Below are 23,782 nucleotides of genomic sequence, written 5' to 3'. Positions count from 1 at the left end.
CTGAATTTAAATGAGGGTGGGCCCAATGTTGCTGTAAACACTGCAAACAGTTTAAAGGGCTCCAAAAATGTATTTACCTACAACTGTTTGTTACAATAATTTGAGATGGTATGAGAGAAGTTTCTTTGATCTGCATTTGAGCACTTGTATAATCAGTTTTCCCCCTTTGTATAGGTCTTCTACACAAGCAAAATTTAAGGAATAGGAAAATGTGACAAACTAAATTGGCATAATCATAAACCACTTCTAAACTGACTAGATTCAGTAGTGTTTAGTTTCTCTAGAGTATGTCTGATTCCCTGGCATAAAGGACAGTGCCTCAGTCACTGCCATTTAACAGTGAACTTGAATAGCACCTGGTGACAAATTTCATAGGGGAAGTAAGTGTTGAGGGATACTTCTAATATTTCATTTTTAACAGCCTACTTTACAAGAGTCAGTTTCAAATAACACTTGCAGTAGTCATTGTTCCCAAGGATGATCTCAGACTTGCATATTGTCCCCTCCTCCCCCAAGGTAATATGATCCCCTATAAATCTTGAAACTTAGTGCTATTCCTCAAAACAACAAACAACCCCCCCCCACAGGGCTCTAAGTTCAAGACGTGGAGCCTGTTCCTTGCCTCTGTACCCCAATTTTAACTGTGTAGGTGCTTCTTCTATATCCAATTAAAAACTAAATCTTTCCTTGTTCCAGCTCTGTCCAGTTCACTCACTTTTGAGCTTTGTAACCTTAATGTAAACTGAATACACTTAACTGTTCAGGTATTAACATACAGTCAAGATTTTAGAAACTAACACATTATACATTCAGTAAGTAAGATTAACACTTAACTCTAGGTTTCAAATTGGCATTTTGTAAATGTTAGTTAACACTTGACAGTACAAGTCAATTATCAACCCAGCAATCTTTCAATTGCTAACTTAGTTCAGGTATATTGAGCACAGTTATTTTTATTTAACCAAATCCTTAAAGTGAATATGCATGTTTCAGGAATCAATGCATTTAAAAATAGCAGTACATTATAGAACTGTAGACAAACAAAAATAGCTTGTATTTTATCACCATCAGGGCCTTTTGGTACCAACTAAGAGAACCATTACTTTTGAAATGCCTGACTTAAATGTTTCACTCTTTATCCTAATAGTCTTATTTTGGCTATTTCCCTGCATGGTGCAGAAAGCATCCCTGACTTTGGGGCTCCGGTAATTGCATCTGTTGCTCCTTTCCTTATTGCTTGCTGATCATTAGACAATGGAAATCATTCTCTCCAACTGGGGGAACAAGTTGTTCAGCAGCTGCAATGCTACTAGAGTCCAGAATAGAGGAGTAATATAGGCCCCCTAATAACTGCTGTACAATTTGGGGAGGGGGCAGGGAGAGAAATGAACAGAGGGGCAAGCCTCTCTAATCTCTACATAGATTAAACTGATAAGGATTGTTTGCTTTTGGCTCAAAGCCAAAAAGACACCCCTAAGATGTGTGGTACTCTTGAAGCCTGCAGATCTTTGAACATATGGTTCAAACATGGGGTTGGGAATCTGCCAAATGGTTATTCCACTTTAGCCATTGAACTAAAGATTAGTTGCAGTATTTATTGGTTAAAACAATCTTCCTTGTTGCAGTTACAACAACTGGAGGAGACATCACTACTGTTTCATAGTGATAAGTGCTTTAAGATGTTCTTTAGAATTTCAAAGTTCCTTGAACAAGGTATTCTCTGAATTTGCACATGTCAGCATTGAACCACCAAGGGGAAGATGAATAGAAAGAGCTACATCTGTCTGCTTTGGTAGACAGAAGTTTTTCCTAAAGCACTACAGTCAATGCGTGGGGTGTATATGGGAGTAGTCACTTGGCCCAAGGCCTCAGACATTATGTCTGGACTTCCAACTTCAGCTGTTTAATAAAGAACTGAACAGACAAACTAGCCCTCAGAGTGTCTCCAGGACTCACTATCACATCAGTTACAGTAAGGGTACATCCATACTACCCGCCGGGTCAGCGGGTAGCAATTGACTTCTCTGAGTTCGATATCATGTCTCACCTAGACGTGATATCGAACTCCAAACGCGCTCCTGTCGACTCCGGAACTCCACCACTGCGAACGGCAGTGGCGGAGTCGATGGGGGAGCCGTGGACTTTGATCCTGCACTGTGAGGACGGGTAAGTAGTTCGAACTAAGGTAGTTCGACTTCAGCTACGCTATTCGCATAGCTGAAGTTGCGTACCTTAGTTTGATGACCCCCCCCCCCCCCAAGTGTAGACCAGGCCTAAGGCTCCTAACATTCATTCATTCTCCAAGGAAAGTGATCTGAGGCCAAATGCTGCAGTATGTTCTCTGTGGGCTGATCCAGATATCAAAATGAGGGACTGCAAAGCTACAGAAGTGATAAGTGTTCAGAACACTTGAAATGGCAAAAAGACCCCTGCCTTAGAGCAGTAGTTCTCAAACTTTTGTACTAGTGACCCCTTTCAAATAGCAAACCTCTGAGTGTGACCCCCCCCCCCTTATAAATTAAAAACAAATATATTTAACACCATTATAAATGCTGGATGCAAAGCAGGGTTAGGGTGGAGGCTGACAGCTCGTGACCCCCCGGTTTGAGAACCTCTGCCTTAGAGGTTTTGCCTTTTGTAAGAGGCATCTTAACTAGCAGATGTATCTATGGAGGAATAGAGCTGCTTCTGTGTTTTCCACCAAGCTAAAATAGTTCTCATGACAATGTCTCACTTCTTTTCCAACTGTAGTTCTTGTCCATGGATCCCATGAACTCATCCTTCCCTCCTCTGTCTAATCATCCTGTTATGAAAGTTGCATAACTTTGATTACAGTGCATAATACCAGAAGGGAGTATAGTACTTTAAACAGGATTGCAGGAGAAAGTGAACTTAAGCCAGTGTTCTGGTGGCTTTATCCCAAACATGATACAGGGGTGAAAAGGTAACTATTGCTTAGAGGAAATCAAATACTACATCGAAAAGGAATTGGCCAGGAACCCTTTAGGGACCAAAGGCACATTACAATACCTGCCACTACTGCTTGAAGCATAATTAGTTCCAAAACAGAAGTAACATGGTAAATCTGTGTGTACTTACTTTCATAGAACAATGTAAGCTCTACCTCCAATTCACCAATGCTGCCTGACTCTTCATGACTTAAAAAAGCACAACATTGATTAAAAAACTAGAATGCTATTAAATGGGTTTAATTTAACTGATAAGTCTTGAATTGCAGACTTGGAATCATCACTGAGCAGATGTTTCTAGTGGGGGGGCCTGCAGGGATTAGTTCTTAAACATATGCAATTTAACATTATTAAGGCTATGGAAGAAAATAAAATCACTGAAAATATTTGCAGCTGACAAGTTGGGGAAGTGATAAGTAAGGGTACGTCCATACTACCTGCCCGGATCGATGGGTAGCGATCGACTTCTCGGAGTTCGATATATTGCATCTCATCTAGACGCGATATATCAAACTCCGAACGTGCTCCCGTCGACTCTGGAACTCCACCACCGCAAATGGCGGTGGTGGAGTTGACGGGGGAGCCGCGGACTTCGATCCCGCGCCATGAGGATGGGTAAGTACTTCGAACTAAGGTACTTAGAGTTCAGCTACGCTATTTGCGTAGCTGAACTTGCGTACCTTAGTTTGAACCCCCGCCCCCGCCAGTGTAGACCAGGCTTAAGAGAACTATCACTGACTTGAAGCAGTCTGGATCACTTGGTAAACCTTGCATACAAAGAATATTTTAATACAGCTAAAATGTAAACATACATATAAGAACCAACAGACCATAGAAACCTACTGGATGGAGGACTCTGTTCTGGGACGCTGACTCTGAAAAAGAGTTGGGGGTCATGGTGGATAATCAACTGAACATGAGCTCCCAGTGTGACACCGGCCAAACAGCAAACTCCATCCCTAGGATGCATGAAGAGGGGAATCTTCAGTAAAAAGTTATTTTTCCCCTCTATCTGGCACTGGTGCAACCTCTGCTGGAATAGTATGTCATGTTCTGGTGCTCAATTAAAAAAGGATGCTGATAAATTCAAAAGGGTTCAGAGAAGAAACTGTTAAAGGATTAGAAAACATGCCATAGTGGTAGATTCAAAGAGTTCACTCTGAGCTGAAAGAGAAGGCTAATGGGTGACTTGATTACAGTCTATAGATTTTTAGAGGGGAATAACTATTTAATAATGGGCTCTTCAGTCTAGCAGACAAAGGCTAACATGCTGCAGTGGTTGGAAGTTGAAGCTAGAGCACTTGAGATGGAAACAAGAAATTAATAGTAGTCATTGGAACAGTTTACCAGGGGTCATACTGGAGTCTCCATCCCTGGCAATTTATAAATCAGGTTGGATTTTTTTCCCCTAACATTCTCTAGGAATTGTGGGTAAAAGCATCTGGCCTGTGTTGTACAGGAGGGCAGACTAGATGATTGCAATAGTCCCTTCTAGCCTCAGACTATGAATGAGGTGATTTTCTATGGAGGAACCCACCTCTTCTCTGGCACTTCAGCTCACACTTCACGCTGAGATTTTTTTATTTTTATTTTTTTATGAAGTCCTACCCATCCCAAAAGGGATCAGTTAGAGCACTTGGTAATCTCTTTTAGCTGTGTGGGTTGGTTTGTTGTTTGTTTTTTTTGGGGTTGCCAGAGGGCAAAAACAGTTTTTGCTAATCCAGACAATTTTCTTTTTAAATTAGCCATCAAGCTGTTATGACTATTCATTGCTTTGATTTCAAGTATTAGTATTAACTCTAGAAAGAGAAATCTGGGTGCAGGGATTTGATTGCTCTGCCTGTAATACTCCACCACGGTAAAAGCATCCACCCCAGAAGAATTCTTGGACACATTGGCACGAAGGAGTTACAGCAGTGATGAGTTTAACGCACTTATCAAGAAACGGAAGTTAACTTAACATCACCTTGGCAGGGAGATGGATTACATGACCTGTTAATCCGTTTAGGTTCGGTCACCTGGTTTTAGGCATTTATTTTAGCACTCAGACAATTGTGTCCTGGTGTGATTTATTTATTGATCAGACAGGATGATTCCGGCTTCTAAAGTAATTAAAGCATTACATTTTGTCTTTTCATTACAATACTTAGCATATTAAACAAAATTTAGGACAGTTTCACAAACAGGAACTATATGGAAACATTCTCTAGATTGAAACCAACCAAGGTTATCTGCAACATCTTCACTTTGTGGCTTTGGAGAAGCAATAGGATAAAAATTAAATAGCAAGCTCTCCAAGGAGCGGATTTAGACTATACCACCACCTTCACAAAAATATCCTCAACTTTACATGTGTTTCACCCAGCAACAACTGTAGGTTAAGCTACAACAGGAACTTCACACAGCACATCTAAAACTTACATGTGCAGTATAACTGCTTTTTAATTCATGCATTTACTCAAAGACAGACTGGAACATTTCTTGTCCCACCTTGATGTAAATTTCTCTCTCTTGGTCTGTCATAAGTGACACTAGCTCTGGATTGTCACTAACTTCACTGTACAAGTGGGCCTGTCCAGCAACCATTACTGTAGGATCCAGTGTTTCCTGCTCCTCTTGTTCCAAGTCACTCCCTGCTGCTTTAACTACCACAGGTTTTGCATGTTTGGCCTCCTCCTCTGATTCACTGGTGTCACTTTCTGACTCAAGCAGTTTGTTTTTGGCAAGAGGAAGGGGATGCCCTGTGCCAGAGGAAGACTTAGATTCATGGATGAGAAGAGTCCGTATTACTTCATTATCAGGAACAGCTTCCTTAACAGAGTCATCAGTTTCTTTGGACGTTTCTGTTCCTAAAAACAAAAGAGCACCAAATAAGCCACACACAATTAACATGTAAACAGACCAGTAATTTGCCACTTGAACAATCCTACTTAAGTTTGACAATTGCAATCAAAGGATAAGATGTCTTTCACAAGTGAATGGAATGAGTGTTTCCCTGTTCATTTATAAGTAGGGTATATAAAGTATATTAAAATGGGATGGAGCGCGATGGACAGTAAATGCACCTCCAGCCCTCCTTTAAAACAGAGTGCCACCTCAGCTGTAGTTATTGTATCTGATATTGAGCATACCTGTTTCAATGGTTTTCTAGACATGGCACCCTGGCTGCTTCTGTAATTCAGCACCAGATGCATCAGTTAGGAAATAAAATTAGATTTATGTTTGAAATATAGCTTCTTATTTAAGTCACCTTAGAAGCATTGAGCCAGTAAAGATTTTTTTGTAGTTGCATCTGGCACATTGTGTAATTGTTTCTCCTCTACTGAAAAATTCTGAACAAGATCATATTTGATTAAACTGACCTACTTTAATGGTTTGTTCTGTGGTTAATACTTGTTTCCTGATTATAAGTAGATTGCCCCCCTCAGTCTTATGTACAGAATATACCTCTACCCCCGATATAACACGAATTCGGGTATAAACGTGGTAAAGCAATGCTCCGAGGGGGGGGGCAGGGCTGCGCACTCTGGGGGAATCAAAGCAAGTTCGATATAACATGGTTTCACCTATAACGTGGTAAGATTTTTTGGCTCCCGAGGACAGGCTTATATTGGGGTAGAGATGTATTCCTTTAAGCCTTCAGATCTTTGTTTATAAATCTAATCCAAACCTCATGTTCAGCTTTTGGAGTCGGAGGCCAGTGTTTTCAGAAGTGATCAGTGAATAAGGTCTCTCTCAAACTTGGTGCCCGAAAAGGGCCCAGTTTTCAAAAGGGAGTGCTCAGCACTTTTTGAAAGTTAGTACACTTTAAAGTGTCTCTAGGCTAGGTGAACATGCTGAATCACTACTAGCATTTGAAAAATCATGTCCTGTACAGATTTATATTTGTAAAGGCCAGAAGGAACTAGTTAGTATCAACTAATCTTATCTCCTATATATCACAGGTCATAATGTCTGATTGAGCTAGAATGCATCTTTTATAAAGATGCCCCAACCTTGATTTAAAGGCTTCAAGGGATCGGGAAAAAAAAAAAAGAAAACACACCTCATTCCTTGGCAAGATTTTCAAATGGTTAGTTACCCTCTTAATACACCTTATTTCCAGCTTGAATTTATCTAGCTTCAGCTTCCAGCTATTAAATCTTGTTAAGTTTTTGTCTGCTTGCTTAAAGAGCCCTCTACTAGCAGAAGTCTCCCTACACAGGTACTTGTACAGATATAAATATCCCTAAAGCAGCATTCAGTTTCCTGCTATTCCCAGATTTCAAAGAGCTTTACAAAGATGTATTGTTACATAAAATATCTTCTTGAACGATGTATTCTAAAATATAAGGCTACTAAAAGATGGGAATTTTCAGAACTTGGTGCCTAAAGCAAGGTTCTTAAGTCTGTATTTAGGTACCTACATGAGGACAGTTTTCAAAAGTGCTGAGTATCCACCAGCTACTAATGTGGTGATCAGGAGATAATTACAGTACATTCCTAACTACACGGACATATCAAAACATGACCATACATTCAAATGTTAGGGTCTCAAACTTTGTCTTACCAATATTGGAGTCAGTTGCATATGAAGATGCTCCTTGTACAGTACTTTGTGACATCCATATAGGATGTTCTTTAGTCACTTTTTCCTTCCCTTTCTTCTTTGGTTCAGAATCTTGGACATCAATGACCAAGTTTTGAACATACATATTACTGACAGATGAATTCTTGTTGGCCCATTTCTCAGGATGGGTACTGGAGTCCAGGATGCTTGAACACACCTTCTGTTCAAAGCTGAAGGAAAAATGTTTAATTCTTGCTTCCAGGGTGTCACTTTCCCAAACTCCAGGGGATTTAAAAGCCCCCTCCCCCACAAAAACACACCACCACCACATCATCTCTCAAATCAAGGAAACTGACAAGATTAATTTCAGTTTGGCCAGCTACACCATATCTTGAGAATTTTATCTCCTCTCCAATCCATGAATAACGTGTGTGGTTCTGAGCCCTTAATAGCTGCATATTCTTTTCTAGAACACATTTTTGGATCAAGTGCATTGTCAGGATTAATATCATGGTTTTCACAGGACAGTAGAGAGTAAAGAGAACAAGAGTAGCCCAAATTAATATTGAGAGAAATATAATAAACTTTTAAAAAGCAACAAATTCCCCCCAACGTGAAAAAAAAATTGGAATTTGAGGGGTAAAATACACACATTTAATAATTGGGAGTTTTTAAGAGTGCCATATACTACAGATATGCCAAACATAACAGGTCTGTATGTTAAGCAGTTATGGAAAAAAACAAAAAAAATCCAAACACAAACCACTCAGGCACAATACAAGACAAATAGAGTAGAAAGAACAGTGAAACTAGAATGTTGCACAGAAAAGGATTTTAGGTTTATTTATTATTTTCTATGCATGGAACTTGGCATACATTAAGCAAGAACTTGTTGCAGTGCAGCATTAAAGAGACTCCATTCTAGACTTTGTAAAAGGATAAAGTTTAGAGGAGACAAAGGAGTTGTTGGGCAGCTGTGCAAGAAGATATAAATAGGGATGGAGACCGAGAACGCTGAAAGTGAGTAAGAAGTAAATAGTAGTCAAGGAGGAAGTGTTAGGAAAGCCTGCCAACGAGTAGTTTTGGGGGGCTAGAACTTTGGAAGTTTAGAGAAAGAAGCAGTAAGATGTGCTTGAGGGCCTGGGAGTGCAGGAAAGGCGGCAGAGGAGAATCAAAAGTGACATCAAGGCTGTGAGCTCGGGTAATAGGAAGGATTAAGAAAAGAGGAGAAGACAGGGCTTAAGTGGGAAAGTTAAAAAACAAAAACACAAATAACCTGTCATCTAAGCAAATATGGGAGTCAAGTAGTAATGGTATCAATGATGAGGGACAAGTCATTCATGGAAGATAGAGGGGGAACCCTGGGAATCAACACAAAGACTTCAGACAAGCAGAAAGGGGTGTGTGTGTGGCGGGGGAGGAACAAAGCTGAGATGGGAATAATGACATACCAGGTCAGAGGGAGCAGAGAGATGAGAAACATTGCCATGGGGTGGGAGGCGGGAGGAGAGTGGAAGAGGGTTTAACTTGATCAAGCAACAGTTATTGGGGACTTTCCTGAGAGTAATTTCTGTGAAGGAAAGTTGGAGAAAGCCACATGGCAAAAAGTTGGAGGGAAATGTTAGAAACTATTTAGTGCAGAGTAGTAGGAACAGAGGCTAAAGGGGAACAGGAAGAGGAGGGTTCTGCGAGAGTGAATCCAATGGAGTTTTAAAAAGAGGAAAACAAGGGCATGTTTGAATGTGGAAAGGAAAGTGAGACAGGTGGGTGACTGAAGGGGATTAAGGTTAGGAGTGGAAGGAGTCAGGAGCAAGAGAGCAGATAACTGGGTTGGAGATAATAGGAGAAGGAAGAGACTGGCATGAAAAATAAGATGGAGGGAAAGAAGTGAAGGAGAGCCTAGCAAAGTGTGTTAGTTCTAATTTTTTAAGTAGTTATCAGGATCTTAGGCAGATACAGAGAAGGAGTAGGCTGGTAGTTTTAAAGAAGGTACAGTGACGAAAAGGTGCCAATGTTTAGATGGGTTTCAGAATAGCAGCCGTGTTAGTCTGTTTCCGCAAAAAGAACAGGAGTCAGAACTAAATTATGTAAATATAGGCCTTAGTGGCCTTTTGAAAGACAATTCATTATTCTAGTCAGCATGATTTCACCTCATCATCTTGGGCCACTCTCTGTCCCCTACTTACATGGGAAGAAAGATTTACAAGTTTAAATTATGCTCTGGAAGAAGTGAGCCAGAAAAGATTGTGTTTCCATAAGTTATAACTTGTATTGAGAAGAGATTTCTCTTCATACCTTTCTGATAGCTCTGGAATTTCCGTTGGCTGAGGCTCAAGCAAATCATGTGGTAGAACAACATCTTCAGTCTCACGCAGCAGTGCAAAGATAGGTTCGATCTGTTCGTTAAATTTTGCTAGCAAGGTTCGAGCATCTCGTTTGGGAAGCGCAGAGGCATCCTCCTCAACTTCAGCATTGCAGTAGGTGCAGCGGAAAGTCTCTGCAACATCACCCCCATTTGAAATTCACAGGTTAGTAAAAGATACAAAAATTTAGCAGTGATCTTTGCCAAGGAGTTTGCTCCCCCAATGAATAAGACTTTTAAAGAACAACTCAAGTCCATGCTACAACCATTTATTGAAGAGAAACAATCAAACTTGAAATCTGTTAATCTCAACATTTTTTGTTAAAAACGAGTTGCTGATACTATTCCTGCCTCTGAATCCTGGGGAACAATGAAAGTTTTACAAACCCATTTGCCTCTGATTTTGACACACTTGTTGTGTAAAAGATCCACAGAGACTACCAGAGGAAAGAGAAATTGTGCATTTGGCAACATCTTCTGTATAGTCAATTTTTTCTAATATCTTATACTTGTTCACTCATCTTAGATGTAACATGGAACAAGAGGTAAAATATTTTCAGGCAGATTTGACGTTTAAATTGACAGTGTCCTTTTAAACACAATGGCGCTATTTCTAGCTGAATCCTGCAGTGAAAACCAGTACCTCTACCTCAAGGAACCTGTTTGAAATATATAGTTCTACTCTGAAAAGTTATTCTGTAAAAGTGTCACCATCAGCTGCTTCCATATTTATTGTTTCAGTGATTACAGATAAAATTTGCTCAGTTTACAAGCCAAGGATTTTGCCAGCACACAGCCCTGCAAATTCCCTTTACAATCTCAAAATCAAGCTTTGTTGATTCTTTCTGATTCATTCATCCTTACCAGCTACCCAGATGTTTATAGTGTAGGTGTCAGATTGTCATTGCATCATAACTCCCAATGCCTTGTCCAGTGAATCTGAAATGCAACTTCTGGTTCAGTTGGCTTGAAGAGGAGGCAGAAACTCCTGAGTTCTTATGTCAGCTCAGCTCCTGACTTGCTCTGTGGCTTTGGGAAGACACTGAACCTCTATGTCTCAGTTCCCTATCTGTAGAATGGGGATGCTTATACCTCCCCCTCTGGTGTTAGGAGAATTAGTTAATGTTGTTAAAATATAGCATTTCAAATTGTTTTATTAATACTTTATGGCATCTTGCCTCAGGATCTTCATGCATTTATAATCATTAAATTAATTTAACCTCACAACATCCAGATGAAATGGGCAACTTACTTGCATTTTAAAAGGCGAGGAAATTAAAGACACGTAAAACTTGGTTAAACTACTTGGCCAAGGTCAAACAGCAAGTCCATAGCAGAGCTGAGACTAATCTGAATCCCAGGGCTGCATTTTAGCTACAATATCACCCTTCCATGTCACCACAGCTCATTCTACAAGCCCAATTATTTCCTTGTAATTTTTTTTTTATTTATTTTTTTTAGGGCAAATGTCCAAAAACATAACCCAACCAACCTGGTTCTATTACAAAATGTGCACAGGTGCAGACACATTTAATGCTGCCAACAATTTCCTGAAGGATGAGAGTGGATGAGCAGTCTAGCTAGCATACCTGTGAATATGTCAAACAGCTGATTTACTTCCAGGTCTGTGTATGTGCTGAAGCAAGACGGACACTTGAAGGAGGACCTAGTAGTTGAATCCCGCTCATCTGCTTCTATCTTCCGGCGCACATGATCCAGTTTGTACTTCACCACATCCACCAGCACCTTGTAGTTGATGTAGTAGTAATTATGCCTTGTACTCTTCCCATTGGGCCCTGTTTCAACCCGCATGCGCAGCTTGACAAATTTATCTGCCTTGAGTGTGTTGAGGACAGTGCGCAACTGTTTGCGTTCATACTTGAGCAGTAGCAACAAGTCATCCTCCTTCACACAGGGGTATCGGATCAATACATCAAGGACCAGTGAGTACTCTACCCCATAGAAGCCACGCACCATGTATTTGGCCAACCGTTTCAGTGCTGCTGGGACTTCCGTAACAACATCTTGATCTCCCATCAGTAACTAAACTGTGTCAGAAAGAGGAGTGTTAGTATATGTAACACCGACAGACCCCAGTTGTCAGTGGGCAGGATTGAACCTAGGGCCTCGGTAGCTTAGTGCATGAGCCTCTACAGCATGAGCTAAAAGCCACATGGCTATTAGCTAAGGCTGTAGAGCAAACTCAATCTCTTTCTCTAAGCGGTCTCGGTACCACTAGATGGGACAGTACACCACACCCAGGAGGTGTGAGTTACATATACACCCTACTCAATATTAAGTGTTTTGTGAACCTTTGGATAGCTCAGACTGGTTCTAAAGCAGGTCATCTGCAATGCTGCTCTTTCAATAGGAGTCTGAGTCTGTGTCTACATTCTGTGCAATCGTCATTAGGTTCTGATCAACCCCACCACATCTGGATATTAAAGCTTATTGAATGCTTTTGGGCCTAGCTGTGTATTAGTGAGTATCCATGCAACAGATGCCCCCTGCTGGGTAAGAGCCCACAGAAGAAAGGAAGGGAGAAGGGGTTAGAAAAACTCCACAATCTTCCTCTGACAGGATTTTCCCTTGAGCTATCTCCTCTGGGGGTAGAATTGTAGGATGAGGACAGGATTTTGGTTTCTAAAGGTCACCCACCCCACCTTTAAGACTACCGTTTTCTTTCAGCTTGTCTTGTAGATCACACCAATTGGAATTCAGGTCTGAAGTGAACATTGCATGTCCTGTGCTGGAACTTACTGTGTACAAGGTTAGTGAGAAGTCTCTGCAAGTGTCATATGATCTCTTACAGTTGCCAACCCTTCCAGTTTTGCCAGGAGTCTCCCAGAATCGGGCTTAATCTCCTGGAGGCAACTGAAGCCAATCCAGGAGATTTTAAACTGCTAAAAGTCTGACAGCACAGCAGGGCTAAAGCAGGCTCCCTACCTGCCCTGGCTCTGCACCACTCCTGGGAGCAGCCAGCATGTCTGGTCCCTACGCAAGGGAGGGTCCCTGCCCACAGATGCTGCCCCCGCAGCTTCCATTGGCCACGGTTCCTGGCCAACAGGAGCTGCTGAATCAGCACTGGGGGCAGGGGCAGCAGACAGAGCCACCTGCATCCCACCCATGGGCCGGATATGCCAGCCGCTTCCAGGAGTGGCGTGAAGCCAGGGCAGGCAGGGATCCTGCCTTAGCCCTGCTTCACCTCAGGTAAGCGCTGCCCAGCTGGAACCCACTCCCACGCTCCCTCCTGCACCCCAACCCTCTGCCCTGAGCCCCGCACCCTAGGTCAGAACCTCCTCCCATAGCCAAACTTTCTCCCAGAGCCTGCACCCCAATCCTCTGCCCCAGCCCTGAGTCCCCTCCTGCACCCAAAGTCCCTCTCAGAGCCTGCACCCCAACCTCCTTCCCCAGGCTCAGCCCAGAGCGCCCCCCCCACACACTCCAAACCCCTTGGCCCCAGCCCAAAGCCCACATCCCAACTCCTTGCCCCATCCCAGTGAAAGTGAGTGAGGCTTGGGGAGAGAAAATAAAGGAGGGAGGTGGGATGGAGTGAGCAGGGGCAGGGCCTCATGGAAGGGCTGGGGCAAGGGTGTTTGTGTGATTAGACAGTTGGCAACCCTAGATGTATTATTAATTAATAAAATAGTTTGACATACCTCATGACACCATTCCAAGGGATAAACACAAGAGGGCAGCATTAAGATTGAACTATAAGGCTTAATGTGGCATTTTCCATTTTCAAATCTAAATGCTTGACTTCTGTCCAGATTGCAATGGTCCCCCAAGGGAATGAATGTTCAGCAACCCAGAAGAGCCAGAACACAGAGGGGTTAGGCCTATTCCAGCCTTCCCCCAACATACCCGTGTAGACAGGGTGCAGTGTAAGACTGTTCCACTTGCCTATAGCTACCAAGGAATACTCCTTGTGACAGGGATGTTCCCTGGCGGGATGATCTGACTGGTTTCTAGCACTTGTACATGGCACTGATTTGGGGCCTTTGTCACAAAATCAGTCCTGTTAGAATTTATGCTCATACTCTCTAATTCAGGTATTTTAACCATTAACTGTAATGATGGTTATCAAGGGGAAATAAATCTGTTCCCTGGATATGTCCCAAAGAAAGCATCTTGCTTCAGTATGTCCAGGCTGAGTAGTATCTTGTAACATTTTACACAGCACTTTTTATCCAGAACACTCTCCAAAGTATACACATAAAGCACCACTGGAATAGAGGGCCAGGTCCTCCGGGGGGAGCAGGGGGGAGGGGAGGGCACCTGCCAACTGCAGCACAAGATGGGTGGGTGAGTGGGAGGATGGTCTGTGTAATGACACTGAGAAAACCTCCTCTTTCAAAATGCATCATATACTCTCCAATATCCACATCGAACTCCAGTTTTTAAGGCCTGGCCAGAATACTTCCTACAGCAAACTGCATGGAGCTAAGTCTATCTACCTTGAAGATGAATAGCTGGTCTAATACGGTCTAGGTTTGAACTGGTGTCTAAAGATCTCAAAATTTTGTGCTTAGACCACTCTGACACCCCTTCGGCATAGCTAGAAGCCCCACTGCTGTTTCTCTTTCATTGTCTTTATAAATCAGATTCTCTTTCCACAGCAAATGCTTCTGTTAAACCTCTCCTCATCAAACCCCTTCTAGTAATTCTCATTTTACATATATCCTGATAACCTCCCTGTCCTAAAACTCTGTAAAAGGCAGCCTAGTTAGGCTACTGACACGGTGCACAGGGTAGTCTTCCCTGTGCACCGCTACACCAAGCTGCAGCAGGCACCAACTAATAGACTTTGCACTATAATAATCTACTTAATCATTAAAACATAGACAATGCATTGTCCCCCTGTGAGGTAATTCAATAACATTACCCCCATTTTATAGACGGGGAGTCAGAGAAGTTAAGAGACTTGCCCACGGTCACCCAGTAATTTAGTGGCAGAACCAGGAGTAGAACCCTGGAGTCCTATTCTCCTGCTGCAGGAGACAAGTCACTGTTAATGTGCCCCATGGGAGAGGTGTATAACTGAGAGTGGTGGAAGGTCAGGTCCCATGTCTCATGACTGCCATTGTCCTTGCAAAAAACTCCCTCCCACCCTTGTCCTAGCAAGTCATTGAGATGTCAGTTTGTTACCTCATGACTATCCCTCTCCATGTCGGCCCCACTGACTGAGGCCATAAAGTCTGGTCCAATCCTTAGCTTGTTCAATGCTGCTTTGACATCACACCTAATGGCATCTTGCTGGACGGTGTAGTACCAACAGCCCCTTTCACCTCATCTAAATTTCCTTCCCTTAAAGCGGCCTCTAGTAACATACTTCTGCATAAAATAATTTCATTGGTCTGACAGTTGGACCACATATTTGTTAGGTGGTGAACTGTCTTTCCCACACACCTCCCCAAGGTATTACATGGCAGTGACTGTAAACTAGATGCTAGCTTTGCATTAAGCAAGAGGGCCATGGGATGGGTACCCACACCACACAGGAGAGTCAGATCAGTATTATCTCCATTTGAGAGACGGAAATAAAGATACAGAGATTAAGTGACCCGACTGGATGCACTGTAGTCTGGTAGTGGAGACCTGGGCATAGCTGCTAGGACCCACAGTTTCTGGTCTTGCCTCTAACACAGACTTCTTGTGAGACTAGGGGGAAATCTGAGCTGCTGGGAGGCAGAGCCCTATTCACTTCAACATGGATCCGTTTACATTCAGTAATTTGCAGGCTCAGCATCCCAAGTCCCCATGCGAGGACGCCAGGTACATTTACAGCTTCTTAAACAAGTGTAACTTAGTTTTTTAATTTATAAAATTGTTTAGGAACCAGTATTTTAAAAAAACCGGATTTACTTCAGCCTTGGCCCTAACCATTGTTAAATCAGATATGGTTTCAGCAGAATGGCAGCTCCCTCGCTCTCTAATGCATTATTTAAAATGGCCTAGTAGACACTGCACAGAACTTTCAATTTCTAAACAAATGTAAAGCCAATTTAATTTCTATTAAGACACCTGGAAAGCAGTTCCATCTCACAGCTCTAAAGCCTCCTCATAGACAGGAGTAGGAGCAAACCCTCTCCCACCCCGTACTGAGACATCACTTGCCAGTGTTGGTAAGTGTGAAAGTAGAATAAATTATATTGTAAAAATAAGAATGGATTAAAGAAATGTTGTATGTTTTAACAGAATAAGAAATGTTGTTGAAATAGGTGCCCAGGAAAAGAAACATAGGCATAAACAAACAATGCTAATGGGCAAACATTACAGACAGATGGTAAGTAGTAAAGGAAATAAAAATGCATGCCTAGCCCCCAGGTCTTATCTGATTCTTGCCTTCTTTTTTATATTGTTGTTTCTCAAAACTTTTTATCTGTATAAATAAGATAGTTTGTTGCATGTATGGGGCATGGGTTATCTGTCTGTTATTAGCGCTGTGCTAATAACTACAAGTGGTCTGACAAAACTGTGATGAGTGAGTCTAACCCTACAATAATGGAGGTTCCAGAGAGATGGGCAAACTTCACTGGGCTGGGCTGATTCCTGATTGTTTTTTGTTTTGTTTTTGAAGAGCCGGGGCGGGCATTTGGGGCCCATTGGCCCCGCAGAAAGGTCAGAAAGCATGACAGAAGCATGACCAGCCATTAGTCTCGTTGGTTCCCACTTCCTGCTCTGTCCCAGATCTGATCGGGATCTGAAGGATCTGATCTGGTCAGGTAATTATTTCTGTGTTTTGTGACTGTCCTGTCTGTGGACTGTCCTGTGTCCTCTCTCCTCCTGTGGAGTGTTTGAGTCTTGTCCATGGGATCCATCTCCGTCCGGGATCCAAGGGTCCCGTCCGAGGAGTGAAGTGGAACAAGAGGAATCGACACACTTGCGCAGCCGCAGCCACTTAGCCCACTTTGGGTAAAAAGGGGGCGATGAAAGCAAGGTGTGTAGAGTGTGTTTTGTGTGTGTCTCTTGTGTGTGTGTTTCCTTCTTGTGTGATTGAGTGTTGTCCTCCTGGGTTGGTGTGTAGACGCCTCCTGTATGGGTAGTCCCTAAAAATAACGCTGGCTCATTTTTATAAGTTAGGATGGGTCCAGACTCCTGTAAGAAGGGTCCACTCTCCTAAAAAAAGGGTCCGGACTGGTCAGCTATCTAAAAAAAAAGGGGAACAAAAACAGAGGAAACTCCAAGAAAATAAACTGAATGGCCAAAAAAAAAACAAAAAATAAAACCTAAAAACCCAACTGGAAAAAACCTAAAAAAAAGAAGCTAAAAAGTCGGTTCAAAGCAAAAGTGGAGGCAAAAAAAAAAAAAATCGCCTCAAAAAAAAACAATAAAAAAAAAAAAAAAATTAAAAAAGCCAGAGAAATTCAAAAATAATAAAAATCCTCCCACCCACCACCCTCTCCACCCCCAGACCGCCCCGCCCAAACTCCACACCCTCATCACCACGCCCATCTCCAACCCGGGCTGGCAAGCGCTCGCATTCAGGCGGCTCCGGGGGCAGCGCCATTTGCTCCGCCGGCGCAGGGCTGCATGCGGGGCACCGGTCCACCGCGAGCGCCGGATGCCTGCGGCGCGCGCCGGCTCTCGCCCGGGACCGGGCCCTGCGTCCGTCATGCCGCTCCTCCGCTCCCGGTCCGGGCCGCGGAGCCGGCTGGGGCCCGAGGCGCGGGCTCCCGCAGCAGGCGCGGGGGGCGGAGCCCACGCGCGCGGGCCCGCGGGGGGCCTGCGGCCGCCGCTGGAAGAGGGGACTCCCGGGATGCTGGGCCGCGGCGCGGAGCGGGGCGGGGGAAAGGAAGGCTAAAAAAACCAAAGCAAAAGATTAAAAAAGGAAAAAAAGCAGGATCACAGTAAAGAAAAAGAAAAAGCAGGAGAAAAAAACAAAAAAAAAGAAAAGAAAAAAAAGCAAATAAGCAAGCAAAAAACAAAAAAAAAAGAAAAAGAAACAAGATGGTGATAGAAATGAATACTTAAAACAATGGCAAGGATAGGTGGAAAAAGTGTTAAAGGTGTTGAAAAAATTAGAAGAATTGTGAAAAGAAGAATTGATAAAAGGTTAACAAGTGATGGAAGGAAAAGGAGTGAAATAGTAGAGAGGAAAGGCTGGAAAAAAAAAAGTTAAAGAGAATTTTAAAAATAAAAAAAATATGTATAGAAGAAAAAAAAACCATAAAAAAAATAGAAGAAATAAATAAAAAAAATATCTTTTCTAAAATGTAATAATTAAATAAATAAAATAAATAAAAAAAAATGTAAATAGATATGAAAAAAAAATTTAATAAAAAAAAAATAAAAAAAAAAAAAAATAAAAAAAAAAAAAAATAATTATTTATAAAAAAAAAAAAAAAAAATAAAAAAAAACCAAAAACAAAAAAAAAAAAAAGTTTGTATATAGGTAAAAAGCAAAAAAAAATGTAAAAGTAAAAAAGTTAAGCTATAAAAAGGTAAAAAAAAATAGAAAGAAGTAAAGGCTAAAGAAGATGCTCAAAAGGATCCAAAATAAAAAGTTTAATAGAAATCTCTCTTGCTCAGACAAAGTATTGAAAAAATGAGTTTTAGAATAAAATTGATTTACTGATTGTGGAAGGAAAGTTTAAAAGAGAAGTTGAAAGAATTCAATAATAAAAAGGAAAAAATGAATGCCTCCAAGCTGATAAAATTTGAAATACTGATAAGGAAGGTGAAACAAGAAAAGAATAAAAAAATTGATGCAATAAAAATAATGGTATAACAAGAGAACAAAAAAAAAATAAAGAAAAGTATTATAATAATAATAATAAAAAGTTATTAAATTTAAACTGTTAATAATAAACATTAAAATAAATTAAATGTTAGTAAATATGGAATAACAACGTAAAAATAATGAAAAATACTTGAATTCGATGCCAAAATAAAAAAAACAAAAAAAATATAAGGAAAAAAACATTACAAAACTTAACTCTAAAATATAAACACAATAACTTCTTTTCCCATAACTCAAAAAAAAAAACTAAACCACCACCTGGCCTGCTATATAAAAACAAAAAACCCAAAAAAACAAAAAAAAAAAATCTTTTAGTACCCATAAAAACCAAAAAAAAAGAAAAGAAAAAAAAAAATTAAAAAAATAAAAGAAAATGGGCCAAAAAAAAATGCAATAGATTGAATTTAGAAAAAAAAAAAGAAAAATTAAAAATGAAAGTATGTTTTGGGTAAAAGAAAGGGGTAGAAAAATTTTAAATATGCAAAATAAAAAATGAAAAAAAAAAAAAAATGTTTAATTAAAAGATAAGTAATTGATGCAAATGTTAAATTTAAAAAAAGTGATTTTGAGGGTAATATCTCAAATATTAAGAATTTTATAGTGGTTTTTATCAATAGGAAATATTAATATCATGAAATATAGTTATAAAATGGATTCTCATTATCTCCAGTAAATAGAGAACAAAATTTGTTAAAATTTGTTAAGGAAAGAAATTGTTACAAAAGGTGCACAGTCAAGAATTCTGGAGGGAGGGAAGGAGTGTTGCCACAGGCTGCACCTGGGGGTGGGAGGAGTGGCTAGATCAGACTAGAAGCCATGCCTGTGGAAGGGAGACAATTGTACACTAAGACTTGCCTGACCTGGAGCTCTAATGTGGTTATAAATTCATTTATTGTATTATTAAAAGCAATAAAGCCAAGATAAGCACAAAGTAGTCAAAATGTGAGTTAAAATGTTAACTGTGTATGTGAAAATATATAATTTACAATTAATGTTTTAAAAGGAGTAAAGTGTTATAAAAAAGGATAAAAAAAAAAGCAACCCACCAGTAGACAAATGTACATGTAATGTAAATACTGTTTAAAAGCAATAAAGTGTTAACTTACTCAAACAACCAAAAAGTTTACCACAGAATGTTAAAAAACAGTTACATGAATTCTATGGGAAACAGATTGAATGCTATCACAAAAAACCCTCTATCTGTTTAAAAACTAAAACAGTTATTAAAAAACACAAACAAAAAAAAATCAAAGTAACAAATAAAAATGTAACAATGTGTTTTACTGGACAAACTACTTAATAAATCACAACTTTAATGTTTAAGTTTTAGTTTTTATTTTTAATGTGTTTAACTGAAATGTTTAAAATATGCTGGTGAACTAAAATCATGTATTTATTATTAAGAATGTGTTTAGCTGAATTGTTATATGGTTTAATAGATAAGAAAGCAAATTTGATTTATGTGTATTAATTTGACTTAGGAGCTGAGGTGATGTTTTATAATTTTGATTTCATCCTTTATTTAGATTCTGAATTTTTTAAAGATTTTTTTTAAATAGGATTTCCTCCCTTTTAATACATGTTTACACATTCCCAAATATTGAAAGTCTTTGAGAAATATAAAATTTTCTTGTCTTACTTATTTTCTCTATTGTTATACTCAGTAAAATTTAGAATGTTCAGATTTGTAAGTAGTCTTGTTAATTGTAAAATTTATTTGTTGAATAAGAATCCAATGTAAAAGTATTAAGGAATTTGTTGTCTGTTTATATATTGGTAAGTAAATTCAATGAGTTTGTGTAAGGAAATACTGAATGTACTTAAATAGATTTGTGTGAAGCAATCTGTTATTTGTAATGCATGAAACAAAGAGCAAAAGGCAAAAGAAAGTTCCAATGAAAAATCTGTTTAAGAAAGAGAGAAATGGAGCAGCTGAATCATCAGGCACTAAACTCGCATCAGACGGCTGTTAAACTGTCCAGCATCCGCAGCCCATCCCAGAACATGCATGCTAAGAATCATCATCACCAGTGCGCCAATGGAAGGCCCAAGACGCCGCAGAGTGCCCCACAGCAGAAAATCAACTGCAAGCAAAACAGCCCCTAAATCCTGCAGCAAAGTAAGTAAAAGATTGCAGCCTCTGCCGCCCAGGCGTGAAGAAGAGTGAAAGGAAAGGAGGACCTCAGTTCCCCAATTCTACTAAGCAGGAACCAGAAGACTCCTGGGTTGTAAGAGTCAGGCTGTTCCCCTCCCAAGAGTGCTCTGGTGCCTCAAAAACATGTCTGAGGGTTCATGATTCATAACAAACTGATCATAGGCAAACTCCCTGCCCACTGTCTCCACAGCGACCTCTGTCCACAATATGCCTGTGGCACTATTTCCCAACCCTTGTCATGAAATTGTTACAGGGGTCTTAACAAAACTATTCAATGTACAACTGTAAACACCGTCTCAAGAATATACCTGACTGAGATGCCACTACCTCAACCTGAAGAAGGTCAATGACAAATGCTCTTAAGTGAAAAGACCGGGCAGAAAAAGGGTTAGTTAAACTAGGGTTAAAAAAAAAAAAATGAAAAATTAATATAGAAAAAGAAAAAAAAGGGAGAAATAACTGGGGGTAAAAAAAAAAAAAGGCTGGGTGTATACTAAGATTTAACAAAAGAGGGGCCTGACAGTGAAGCCAAAAAAATCAACAGCTCTCCTTGTGCCAAAGCGAAGGTGATGCACTATAATTTAAAATCAGGAACAAGGACATGGTCTAAATTAGTTTTGGAATGAAAATCTTTTGTTATGGAAGTGTTTGTTGCCCAGTACCTTCTCTTGTTGAAGTAGATGAGAATTTATCATGCGAAGCCCTGACTATCAAGTAATTTAAAGTGTGTATCCTTTGTTGCCAGAATTAATCTGGTATATGTACTCAGAAATTAAACAAGTTTTATAGGTGCTAATGAAATAAGGGCAAAAAATTGATGTAAATTGTTTTGGTTATGGCCAATAAAATAAATAAATTGTAAATTGCTAATATAATAAAATTTAAAAAGCTAAACAAATTTTTAAAAGAAGGAAAGATGTTGAAATAAATATAAAATTATATTAAACAGCTAAAAATAAAATAAGAATAAATGTTGAAAACAGAAGAAAGAATGAATAGTAAACAAGAATAATAAACAATGAAACAAAGAAATGTAAAAATTAAATAATAGTTGTAAAAAAATAAAGGATTAAAAAAAAAGAAATTTAATTAGTAAAAATAAGAATAATTGAAAATCATAAACAGAAGAAGAAAAGTAGTTAGTAAGGGAGGTTCTTAAACCTTAACAAGTAAACATTATGAGTCTAGTTCATGATCCTTTGTTATTATTGTTAAGTTCTCAGTATGTTTAAGAATATTAATAAGTTATATGAGTAGGCATAAGAAATATAGACAAACTTCATAAGATCATAGGCAACTTAATCAAGTTGCAAGGACAATAACTAGCTTGACTTCCCAGGGAAAAGCCTAAAATAAAGAATGTAAAAACTGCGCTCAGAGCCATTTTGCTTACAGAAGGTTACTTATCAAATTGATAGACAACTTGAATTCTGCTTTGATAATTAACAGATATCATACGCAGCATATTCAGCAGGATTTTCAAAAGCCAGTTGCTTAAAGTTAATTTCTTACCATAGCTATTAGGAAATAAAGTAAAAACTGCCCCACAATCATTTTATCAGTGAGAGTTTGATCAATTTATACATTTTAGAAATACTAAAATGCTAGGATTTATTATACCAAAACCTTTAATGTCTTATACAATCAAACCCCTTGCAGTTGAATTAAACCACTCATTATTACCTCTCTGGGAGCATACAGGACCAATTTTCCCTAGAAAGTTTCTGATTTAATTTTGCAGCAGATATAACCCTTTTCCAAGGACTCAGAGCCAACCCTCATCCAAGCTTAACTCTTTGCCACCCTCTTCTTGGGCCTATCAATGATGAGTCCCAGCTGATAGCCATCTGGAAGGAGAAACACTCAAAGTGACTCTAGCACCTGAATGAAATCAACATTTAAATTATACCATGCAAATATTATTGCTAAACAAACACACTCAGAGCAGACAAGAGATTGAAATTATGGTTAGTTGTTGCAATCAAAAAGTAGCCTTTTTAATTAGCTTTTCTGTAGAAGATTAAAGCTATCAGCATAATTAATTCAGCAATGTGGGAAAGAACTAATGACTATGTGGAATTACTAAACTGATTTCTATTACCTATTTCCTCAAGCTGATAGTAAATCTCTTTCAGTGTGAATAAACTAAACCCAAGCCCCTTTACTTGGTTGCACAACAGATCCTTAGCCTTACCTGTTTTAACTTGCATTTAGAAGGTTTCACAACCACAGCAGCTTGCAAATATATATGCAGTTTGAGTATATTTTTTGCAGAAGAGAGAATGGAACTTCTGTGTGTCATCAATCTATTTATGTATTCTAGTATTTTTCATCTTTGGAGCCCTTCACAAATATTAAGGAGTTAATCCTCACAACATCTCCATGACATAGGGAAGCAAGTGGGTAATGTAATCTCCCATTTATAGATGAGGAAACTGAGGTAGAAAAATTAAGACAAGGCCAGAGAGGATGTCAGAGCCAGGATTAGAACACTGCAGAGCCTATCTCCAAGTTCCATGCTTTGATCATCAGACAACACATCTCCTACACATAAGTGCTCATATCTGTTCCTGTATGTGGAGACTAGGTTGTCCATAGGAGCTCCACACTCACATGACACATACTGCCAATTCCTCACCACAAATCTGTTTTCCCTACACTGAGGCTCTGTTCCTGTAAACTGCCTGGCATGGGGGCACCCCATGTGCCTGCACAGCCCCACTAAAATCAGTGGAGCAGCTTGCAGGATCTTGGGCCAAGGAGCCTGAGCCTGTGAAACATTGGGTGCCAGAATTCAGGGAGAGATAGACAAGGCAGGGGAGGTCATATCTTTCTTTGGACCAACTTCTGTTGGTAAGAGAGACTAGCTTTCACCAAGAGAAATTGGTCCAATAAAAGATATGACCTCCCCTGCCTTGTATCTCTCATATCATGGGACCAACATGGCTACAAAAACACTTGATCAAAATTAAGGGTGCAAATCTCACTAGCTTCAGTGAGAGCT

General features: G+C 39.9%; 1 protein-coding gene across 2 annotated transcripts; it reads right to left on the bottom strand.

Annotated features, from left to right (window-relative positions):
• Positions 1 to 5,021: 5,021 nt before the first annotated feature.
• On the bottom strand, positions 5,022 to 22,606 carry LOC120406407 (general transcription factor IIE subunit 1-like). 2 transcript variants are annotated; one of them, XM_039541251.1, is made up of 6 exons: positions 22,462 to 22,606; positions 11,855 to 11,928; positions 11,470 to 11,626; positions 9,814 to 10,015; positions 7,519 to 7,748; positions 5,022 to 5,818 (listed from the first exon to the last, which is right to left on the bottom strand). In XM_039541251.1, the coding sequence occupies exons 2-6, from the start codon at positions 11,915 to 11,917 to the stop codon at positions 5,424 to 5,426; spliced, it is 1,047 nt and encodes a 348-aa protein (XP_039397185.1). In that variant the 5' UTR covers positions 11,918 to 11,928; positions 22,462 to 22,606; the 3' UTR covers positions 5,022 to 5,423. The 2 variants fall into 2 exon arrangements, with proteins under 2 accessions (XP_039397185.1, XP_039397184.1); XM_039541250.1 differs by having other exon boundaries at positions 11,470 to 11,928.
• Between the last annotated feature and the right edge of the window lie 1,176 nt (positions 22,607 to 23,782).

This window comes from Mauremys reevesii, linkage group 5 (assembly GCF_016161935.1).
Source record: "Mauremys reevesii isolate NIE-2019 linkage group 5, ASM1616193v1, whole genome shotgun sequence".
NCBI classification, from domain to species: Eukaryota; Metazoa; Chordata; order Testudines; family Geoemydidae; genus Mauremys; species Mauremys reevesii.
Note: the sequence above shows the minus strand (reverse complement) of the source record. Positions and strands in the feature narration are given on the sequence as shown.